This window comes from Erinaceus europaeus, chromosome 7 (genome assembly GCF_950295315.1).
Source record: "Erinaceus europaeus chromosome 7, mEriEur2.1, whole genome shotgun sequence".
In the NCBI taxonomy this organism is placed as follows: Eukaryota; Metazoa; Chordata; class Mammalia; order Eulipotyphla; family Erinaceidae; genus Erinaceus; species Erinaceus europaeus.
Window position 1 is genome coordinate 110,253,659 of NC_080168.1, and position 10,975 is coordinate 110,264,633.

Below are 10,975 nucleotides of genomic sequence, written 5' to 3' on the forward strand. Positions count from 1 at the left end.
AATCTCCACAACCATCCTGTACAGGATTCAACATTCCTAGATGAAAATGAAAACTCAAAATGCTTTCAGTAGACTGTGACTATGAAAATGGCTGAACTCAAAATCCAGGCCTCTTGAGCCCAACCCACAGAATTAAGAAACCTCCAAGTCACAGTGAATTGTCTATTTTTCTCCTCTATTCACATAATAGGCAAACTTTCTTATAAAGAATGAATCAAGGTCCAATGGCAATGACCTCTCCAATCAAGTGATCCTTAAGGGAAATTGGGTTCCCACAACGTAGCCTCAAAAGTTGACAGAGACTTATGAGGGCCTGGGGGAGTTCCTCCTGGGATCTTTAGAAAATTTAGAAAAGATCTTTAGAAAGAGGGGGAAGATAGAAACAGGCTAAAGGTATGAATTGACCTGCCAGTGCCCATGTCTAGTGGGGAAGCAGTTACAGAAGACAGAGCTCCCACTTTCAGCACCCCAAAAATAATTTTGATTCATATTCCCAGTGGGAGAGAAATGATAGGGGACGATGACCAGAGGGCTCTGAACCCCAATTCCATCAGGACTCAGAGAGAGAAGAGGAAAAAGGGAGGGACATTTAGATGTAGTAATAGGTATATGTGTGACTTGGAAAGGAAGAGAAGATGGAACCATAGGGGGTGAAATGGACAAATATATACAAGTATAGACAGTTGTAGAAATAATAGTTAACCCATATCTACAATCTTAGGAGATAACTGCTGTAGCTTATGATGGAAGGATAGGGATTCAGAACTCTGGTGTTTGCAACAGTGCAGAGTTATACCCCTGTTATCTTGTAACTTTGTAATTCAATATTAAATCACTAATAAAAAAAGAGAAAATCGAAAGAGAGGACAGGGAGAAGAAAGAGAGAAAAGGGATGGTTAAAAGTTTTAGGGACAGGACCTCCTATAAGGAAACTAGCTATCAGCCAGCCCATTTTGCTTTTGTTGACTTAGCAAGTGACATCTGGGGAAGAAGGGGAGGAGTATAGGGAAGTCACACCCCTCTAATCTTGACTCCCATTGGTTCTTGGTATCCATAAAAGGCCCAGTGCTCTCAGCATCAGTACTCTAGCTCTTCTGAGACCTCTGAGGCTAAGCTCACTACACCACCGGCAGCATGAGATTCACTGCTCTCCTCTTCCTGGCCGCTGTGGCTGGGGTCATGGTCTGTGCAGGTAAGACCTTCCCCAGCTCCCCACTGGGATCATCACATTCTTCACGGCAGCCTTCATTCCCATCCTCATTCTGCTCCGTCTTGCCTATGCTGTCCTGGCTCTCCCGCTCTGCAAGTGACTCCTACCTCTCTACAATACTGGCCAGTACACCAGGACCTCCCCAGTTCTGTCAGCTTTCACAGCTCATCTCACACACTATCCTTTCCCCACTGTCCAATAAAATTTGTCTTCTGAAAGATCTCTGGGCCTGGGCCTGGATATCTTGTCCTGTACATACAGGTTCAGACAGAGACTGAACAAGATTGCATTGAAGCCCAGGCTCCACTTGCCATGTCTCTCAGGATCTTTTTCCAATGTTACAAAAAGCATTATTCATGCCAGGACATGTCTTTTCTCCAACATCTGGGCTCTTCCTTTTTTTTTTTTTTTTAAACTTAGTGATTTAATAATGATTGACAAGATTGTGGTATAAGAGGAGTACAATGCTCACCACCAGAGTTCCATATCTCCTCCCCTTCACTGGAAGTTTCCCTATTCTTTATCCCTCTAGGAGTATGGACCAAAAGTCTTTATGGAGAGTAGAAGGTGGAAGGTCTGGCTTCTGTAATTACTTCTCCACTGGACATGGCATGACAGGTCAATCCATACCTCCAGCCCATCTCTATCTTTCCCTAGTGTGGTAGGAATCTGGGGAGGTGGGATTCCAGGACACATTGGTGAGGTCATCTGCCCAGAGAAGTCAGGTTGGCGTCTTGGTAGCAACTGAAACTTGGTGGCTGAAAAGCATTACAATATAAAGCAGAACAATTTGATAATCAGGAACCTAAAGATAAAACTATAGCAGATGGAATTTGGGGTTTTCATGTTGGAAGAAGTTAGGAAGTCTATTTCAGGTATACTACAAGGAGCCCTTGATTTTACTAATTTTTGACTAGTATTATTTAATTTTTATTTTATTATATATTTTTAATTTATATATATGTATATATTTATTTATATATTTATATTTTTTATTTTATGTTATGTTATTGTATACTACAGGAGCCCATGATTTTACTAATTTTTATTAGGTTTTTTTAATTTTAATTTAATTTAATTTTATTTTATTTCAATTTTATTTCAATTTTTGGCTAGGAGTATTGTCTTGGAAGATGGTTTCATAGTTAAGGATAGAACTAGAAAGCTGGATAAGGGCAGAGAAAAGCTCCCAAATATGGGGAAAGTATATAAATACCATTAACTGTAAACCCCATTGATCTGACCTGTGTAACCTCTGCATCCCTGTCAGTCTGAGTTCACATTCCATGGTCCTAGCTAGGAACATTCTAGGCTGTACTCATTTCAGGACTGATCTTCCTCAAGTGACAGAATACATTGACCTAGCCTCCCTTCAGAGAGTGGGTCAATTTCTACCACTGTTGTTCCTGGGCCTCCCTTTTTACTCTTCCCCTCTGTCTGGAGTGTGTCTTCTCTCCTGTTCCCTTCCCAGCCTTTCAGGGGCACTGAGATTTTGCTTTTTATCTATGGAACCTCAGTTTAAATGTCACTTCTTCCCAAAAGCTTCCATGAGCATCTACACAGTTGTATCTATGTTCTATGCCTTTCTGGCACCTTGCTGTAATTTCTTTCTAGACACTGCACCAACAGTTACATCATTTCATATGAGAATGTGAGCTCTGGCAGAGAAGTGTCTGGCCTACATTCTTCAGCTGACTGGCTCTCCTTCAGTTAGTACAGTGTTTTGTTGTTTGTTTTTAATAATTTTATTAGCTATTTATAAGGTTATCACACAATAGTATAGTTCCACAATACTCCCACCCCTAAGTTTCTGTACCCCCAGCCCCCTAAGGATAACCAATATAGTTATCCCAAGGTCTTAGAAACAGGTTGGTGACTTTTTTTTTTTGAAAGTTCATGTTTCTCAATTCTCTAGAGTCCACATATGAGTTAAGCCATCCTGTAGTTGTCTTTCCCTTCCTTAGTTATTTCACTATGAACAATCACCTCCAGTTCCATCAATTTTGTCCCAAAGGACATAATAACATCTTTTTAATTTGCCAAGTAGTACTCCATTGAGTATATGCCCCATAACTTCTTTCTTCATAGGCCTTTTTAAATATTTTTTTTTATTTATAAAAGGGAAATACTGCCAAAAACCATAGGATAAGAGGGGTACAACTCCACACAATTCTCACCACCAGAACTCCGTATCCCATCCCATCCCCTGATAGTTTTCCTATTCTTTGTCCCTCTGGGAGTATGGACCAAGGGCATTATAGGGTACAGAAGGTAGAAGGTCTGGCTTCTGTAATTGCTTCCCCTCTGAACGTGGGTGTTGACAGGTCTATCCATACTCCCAGCCTGTCTCTCTCTTTCCCTAGTAGGGCGGGACTCCGGGGAGGTAGTGCTCCAGGACACATTTGTGGGTTGTCTGTCCAGGGAAGTACGGTTGGCATCATGGTAGCATCTGGAACCTATTGGCTAAAAAGAGAGTTAACATATAAAGCCAAACAAGTTGTTGGCTAATCATGAATTTAAAGGCTGGAATATTGCTGATGAAGATTTGGGGGTCTCCGTTTTGTAGATAGCTAGTAGGCCTATTTTCGTTATATTCCAAAGGGGCCATGACTATACTACTTAATTTTTTTCCTGAGCATGATGTCTGATATGCAGGTGAATCCAAGTTATTTTCTGGGGAGATGATGTCATGGCTGGAATAAGGACCAGAAAGCTGGATCAGGGAAGAGAGTAGCTCCCAAATATGGGAAATGTGCATAAATATTCTTATTTATGTATTATTTATTTTGGAAAGAGACAGAAAGAAAATGAATGGGAAAGGGGAGATAGAAAGGGAGAGAGACAGAGCTCTCACGAAGCTTCCCTGCTACAGGGGGGAACCAAACGCTTGGCCCAGTATCCTTGTGCACTATAAATGTGTGCACACAACCAGGTACACCACCACCCAGCCCCCCCCCCAAATAAAACTTCTTTATCTCGTCATATATCAATGGGTATTTCAGTTGCTTCCATACTTTGACTATTGTAGCACAGCTTTTTGTATAAACAATGCTTTGGAGGTAAAAAGGAAATAAGGACTGGGATCCAATCCCAGAAATCACTTGGGCATGGCCCCATGGAGCCTGTACTCTCCTCACCACATTTTACCCTGAGCCTCTCCATCCACAACCAGCTCCCTGACAGGAATTTCAGGCACCTCACAGGCCACAGGCCTATACAGAGGAGGGTAATTATCAGAGAAACAGTATACTTCTCAGAGAAGAAAACTAGAGGAGTTAAGGTTCAATATCCCAAAAGACACTCCAATGGCAAAGGTTCCCTGAATCCCCCAGACATTCATGAAAGTTGAAGGTGGAGAAGAAGAGGGCAGTGACTCAGACAGGTCAGCTTCAATTCTCAGTGTCACCTCATCCCTCTCTTGTAGAAGAAACTGCCCCAGCTCCCGCAGAGGCTCCTGCCCCAGATGCTCCTGTCCAGGATACTCCTGCTGAACAGGCTCCTGCCTCAGAAGCTCCTTCCCAGGATACTCCTGCTGAACAGGCTCCTGCCTCAGAAGCTCCTTCCCAGGATACTCCTGCTGAACAGGCTCCTGCCTCAGAAGCTCCTTCCCAGGATACTCCTGCTGAACAGGCTCCTGCCTCAGAAGCTCCTTCCCAGGATACTCCTGCTGAACAGTCTCCTGCCTCAGATGCTCCTGTCCAGGATTCTCCTGCTGAACAGGCTCCTGCCTCAGAAGCTCCTTCCCAGGATACTCCTGCTGAACAGTCTCCTGCCTCAGAAGCTTCTTCCCAGGATACTCCTGCTGAACAGGCTCCTGCCTCAGAAGCTCCTTCCCAGGATACTCCTGCTGAACAGGCTCCTGCCTCAGAAGCTCCTTCCCAGGATACTCCTGCTGAACAGGCTCCTGCCTCAGAAGCTTCTTCCCAGGAGTCAGCCGAGGAAACTTTGGAAGAAAAAAAAAATTTCATAGAAAAAGTGGGTAAGTACATTATATGCTCTCAAAATATTCCAGAGGTGTCTCCTATACCAATCTCACATGATACCTCCACCCACAAAGACAAACCTAGGGAGAATCAGACTATTCATCACCTGAACACAAAGGCACAAGGACGGAATAACTGTTCATTGCAAAACCCCACCCACCCACCCGCCCACCCACACAGTTTCTGCAGTAGCAGTTTCTTCTGCCTGCCCTATATGTGGTATCCTTCCTGGCCACCTATATACTCCTGTGAGTGACAACCTGGGACCTCAATAAAACTTTTCTATTTTAGAGATTTGTATGAGGTGAGGGAAGTGGTAAGAAGGGAGGAGAGTCTTTCTCATAAAATTAGATGCCTTCTTTGTTGATATGATTCTTCAACTGTGAAATTAGGATCCATTTTCAAGGACAACATAGAAAAACTAAAGGATGCAAAAGCCAAAATTGAGGAACATATAAAAGAAAAACATGAAGCTAATAAAGAAAAATTTAAAGGTAAGTTCAAGTCATGGTGAAGCCTGTGGGAATATGAATACTTACTAGCCACCAGCCATATAGGTATGAGGCGGGTGAGATAATCATACCATATAACCACCCCACAAAGAGACCTTACCCCCCATTTAAAATTTTTTAATGTTTATTTATTTACTGGATAGAGACAGCCAGAAATCAAGAGGAAGGAGGAAAGAGAGGGGGAGAGAGACAGAGAGATACCCGCAACACTGCTTCACCACTCGTGAAAATTTCCCCCTGCATATGGGGACCAGGGGCTTGAACCCAGGTCCTTGAGTACTGTAACATGTGCACTTAACCAGGTAAGCCACCATACTCTCCCCCCCCCATTTAATATCATATTCTTCATCCATATTCACCTGTTAGACTGGCCTTATACCAGATTCCCTCTGGCAACTAACTCACAGGCTTCCCAGTACTGAGTCTCCTTTCTTTTTTCACAAAGTTGATCCAGTGGGGAAGAGAGGAGGTCTTCAACCTTAGGTGAATCTAACTTCCATGCCTCTGACTTTGGCATAAGTGCCTCCAGAGGCTCTGTAAGGAGAAGTCTTCAGAGTGAGGATAATGGGAAGGGTAGGGCCAGTACCTGGAGCCCTTCACTAATCTCATGTACACTCCCCCCCACACTTTCTTCCAGATATTCTGCGTCGTTGGGGAAAATAAAATAGAGTCTCTAACCTCAAACCCTTGTATGTTTGCAATCCAGAACAATTAAACTTAATGCATCCACTTTGCTGTGTGCCTGTCTTCTGTGGGGGGTGGGACCCTAGACTGTCAGATGGCACTGGATGTTCGGCCCAGGCCTTAGGCCCATCACAGTCTGCTTTGAGGACAAGTGCTTTTAGTCCCACTGATGCCCATGTATATGTGTCAAATACCACTCTATTTCTGGGATTCTTCCTTATTCTTCACAAAAGGATCATAATGGCATTGCACACTTCTAAAATTAAAAATCAACCTCCAAAGATTTATCATCCTGACAATACCCAAATCCTGAGCCATTGCTACTTAGTAGTATCTTTGTTAAAAATGCATGCCTCCTTCTTCTTCTTCTAGCATTTGCCCTTCTTCCGTAGCCAGTCAACAGCGTCAGGTTGAGCCTGATGTAAAGTTTCGAGACCTCCTTTGAATCTGGAGAGGTGGCAGTCGACTTCCTTTCTCCATTGAACCAAAGTGAATGCCGCGACTAGTTACATCTAGTTAGTAAGAAATCACCTTTGGGATAACTAGTACTTGATAAAAGAAAGAGAGAGAGAGAAAAAAAAATAAATAGGAGGAAGATAAATTACAGTTACATGTGACTATTCTGCATCCCTTGTGTCTCTTCACCATGCTGGTGGGCTACACTTTGCACACCAGTGAACAGGAAATGATTATGTTTTAGGGGAAGGAGAACAATCATTCTGCCAGTCCTGTCCCCAAAGAAAAGAAGTGGTTGGATATCTGCTCCTCACATCCTAAAGACATTGATTTATCTGATCCCTCCCTTCTCTCCTTGGGCTGGGGCACAGTCAACCTACACTCTACTTTTTCTTTTTCACTTTTTAAAAAAGATTTTATTTATTTATTAATGAGAAAGATAGGCAGAGAGAGAAAGAACCAGACATCACTCTGGCACATGTGCTGCCGGGGATCGAACTCAGGACCTTATGCTTGAGAGTCCAAAGCTTTATCACTATGCTGTTGTTTTAATCGAGCTGGCTTCACGGGCGGGTAACAGAGACTCGAGGACACACGGCTGGGCTGAGAAGCTGTATATCTTTATTCACAAACGGGCAAATCACCACACCATGTGCTTTTCTCCATCATCCTCTCTCCGCTGCTGCTGCTGGGACTCTGGACGTCCTTACGGGGCAGGGAGAAAGCGGGCACGAAACGAGCAAGGGCCAAACCATTTCTCTCAGAGGTAGGGGGAAGGGGGACAAACCAACACGAAGAATACCAACATATTCCCCCTTTTCTTTTCTTTTCTTTTTTTTTTTAAGATTTTATTTATATCTTCATGAGAAAGATAGGAGGAGAGAAAGAACCAGACATCACTCTGGCACATGTGCTGCCGGGGACCAAACCCAGGACCTCATGCTTGAGAGTCCAAAGCTTTATCACTGTGCCACCTCCCGGACCACCCTCCTTTTCTTTTTAACTAAATGACCACAGTATCAGGGGTGTGGGGTGAACAGAAACCTATATCATACAGGCATTTTCAAAAAAGAAACTGGCACAAACATGGAGAAACATGTAAGCGAGTAACAAGAACCAGTGTGCTGCCAAGGGAAAGCCTGAGGGGGCCATTTTTTGCCTCGGGGCAAAACTTTATCAGCTTAAAAAAAACATTTCCTGCCTTTGGGGGGGCGTACTTGGCTCGACGGGCATTTTCTAGCATGGGGGGAGGGTGAGGCCTAGAGTCCCAAGGCATGGCTGCAGTCAGTCTTTGAGAAACCCAGCAGCATAAAGGAAGCTGCTAGTTTTGTGCAAAGTGTCCGAGGTGTACCAGTGAGTCCGATAGAAGTGTCCAAAGCAGATGTCCACCGAAGAATTGCCAAGGGGTGAATTGTTGTACGTCTGTCTCGATGGGGAATGTCAGCCATCGAAATTCTGCTTTTCTGTAGAGAACTTGACAGCTGCAATTTACTTACTATGAAACAAACTTGTAGCAGGTTAGAAGTTTACCACAATTTATAACTCTATTACAGTTGTTAGCATAACCATAGCACAATCTAATGTTTTTAACTGAGAAGGAATTTGAGAGTTTTACATATCAACAGCATCTTTTTAACCTTTTGTTACACCCATTCAAGATGGAGACACACCCTAGGTGTGTGCAGGTCTTCTTTAGACCAACTTAGTTAAAATATATTGATTGTTAACTAATTTTTACCTCAGACTTTAAATGTAAGTTAATTTTATCTTTATGAGAATTACGTTGAAACCTTTTTCATTTAACTTTGCCTGGTAAGAATTTAGCCTTAAAGTTATACTTTTAACCTTAAAGTTAATGTTACCAAACTTTAAACACACACATACACATGGTCTTCAATACACAAGGAGAGAAACTTTTGTTACGAAGACATGTCATTTTAAACATGAATTTAGATCTGTACAGTCTTAGCTGTTCTGGGAGTGCATTGTCCAGTGGTGGCCTCTTGGGCAGCTCCACTTCTAGGAATTGTAAGTTGCGATCTCTGCACGAATCCCTGCATATTCTAGCTCGTCTGCCTTCAGACCCAAGCTGGAGATCTCGGCCAGGGGGCCCAGTTTTGGCAGGGAGCCCGAGGTCTCCAGGGGGACCGGGATCTGTCCAGACTTTATAGCACGAGGATGGGCAGGCCAGCCGTGGAGAAGGCGTGGGCCGAGGTGCCCCGGGGTGGCGGCCATGATAGGCCGCCGCGGCCCTGCCCCATGGCCCTGCCATGTCTGCTGCCCTGCTCCCAGCGGCCAAGCAGCGTGGAGGGAGCTGGCGCCCAATGCCCCGCGCCACGCGGCAGAAAGCGGGCTCATGTGGGCTGGCGTTGGGCTCCTGCAGGCTGGCATTGGGCTCCTGCGGGCTGGCATTGGGCTCCTGTGGGCTGATGTTGGACGGAAACCACAGAGTGGTCCAGAGATAAATGTTCCAGAAACAGCGAAACAGTCTCGTGAAGAAAGGGCAGACGCCTTTGGAGATCTCTTCACAAGCAGAAGAGAAGGCCATAGTGCATAGGTAGCCAAATTGTCTTCACTTATCTGAGAGATGCGCAGGTCCGGTCCCACATTGTAGGCGCCACTTGTTGTTTTAATCGAGCTGGCTTCACGGGCGGGTAACAGAGACTCGAGGACACACGGCTGGGCTGAGAAGCTGTATATCTTTATTCACAAACGGGCAAATCACCACACCATGTGCTTTTCTCCATCATCCTCTCTCCGCTGCTGCTGCTGGGACTCTGGACGTCCTTAGCATACAGGGCAGGGAGAAAGCGGGCACGAAACTAGCAAGGGCCAAACCATTTCTCTCAGAGGTAGGGGGTAGGGGGACAAACCAACACGAAGAATACCAACACTACGCCACCTCCCGGACCACTCTTTTTCACTTTTTAAAGTCATTTTACTGAGGGAAATAATAGTTTACAGGACAGGTGTTGATATATGAGTACAGTCTCTTATCTCCCTGTGATAGGTGTCTGCACACCAGTCCCACCACCAACCCAAGTCTCTCTACATATGTATATACATATATATGTTGATATGATTCTTCAAGTGTGAAATTAGGTTCCATTATCAAGGACGAGACAGCAAAGCTGAAGGATACAAATGAATAGTGATGACATCTACATCATCAACTGGAAGAGACCCTGGCAGCTTGTGCCACTGCAGTCACTGAAAGCCTGGCTGATGTCAGCAACACTGGCCAGTGAGCAGTGCCAGAGTTTGCCACAGCCACTGGAACCAATCCTGCTGCTGGTCACTTCTCTTCTGAGACCTTCAGTAGCCAGATCCGGGCAGCCTTTGGGGAGCCCAGACTTCTGGTGGTTCCTCAGGCCAGGCCTGACCACCAGCCTCTCATAGAGGCGTGTTATATTAATCTTCCACCACTGCTCTGTGTAACACCCTCCTCTGCACCATGTGGACATCGCTATGCCCTCCTACAACAAAGGGGCTCACTCTGTGGGTCTCCTAGAGCCCAGGAAGTTCTGTGCATGTGTGGTATCAACCACATGAGAAGTCATGCCTGATCTCCACTTCTACAGAGATCCTGGAGAGACTGAAGAGGAAGAACAGCTGATGCCAAAAAGGGTGTCACTACGGAGGAATTCTGGGTGAATGAAACTTCCAGCTCCCAAGTTCTGCAAACCGGTCTACAGCTCCCACTCCTCAGCTTTCTGCATGGCATGTTCTTGAGCTATTCTTTCCCTGACTTTCAAACAGAAAATAAATAAAATCGTTTCTAAAATTAAAGAGAAGAGACCAACAGGTGTCTCATGTAGTATTGGTGTGTGTATCTTGCCATGCATGTAACCTAGGTTCAAGCCCCAGTATCACAAGGTAGTAACATGAAACTGAGGGAAAGAAACTCTTTTTATTCTCTCCTCCTCCTCCCCCCCCCGCATGCATGTGTGCGTGTGTGTGTGCGAGTCTGAAATTTTAAAAGAATAGAAAGTTGGCCTAGGAGTGGTGAAATCACACAAGGGTGAGACCTTAGAACCCCTCTCCCAATAAAACAAAATAAAAATGAACACAATACCTTGCCCCAAAGAAACAGATTTAAACTTTGCCTCCTGTTCCTGTCTCTTTGTTAG

General features: G+C 44.6%; 1 protein-coding gene across 1 annotated transcript; it reads left to right on the forward strand.

The window, feature by feature from the left end:
* Positions 1-1,103: 1,103 nt before the first annotated feature.
* LOC132539353 (fibrous sheath CABYR-binding protein-like) lies at positions 1,104-9,997 on the forward strand. The gene is made up of 4 exons (XM_060193528.1): positions 1,104-1,192; positions 4,635-5,189; positions 5,586-5,687; positions 9,948-9,997. Exons 1-4 carry the CDS (start codon positions 1,135-1,137, stop codon positions 9,995-9,997), a joined length of 765 nt encoding a protein of 254 aa, XP_060049511.1. The 5' UTR covers positions 1,104-1,134.
* Positions 9,998-10,975: the final 978 nt, after the last annotated feature.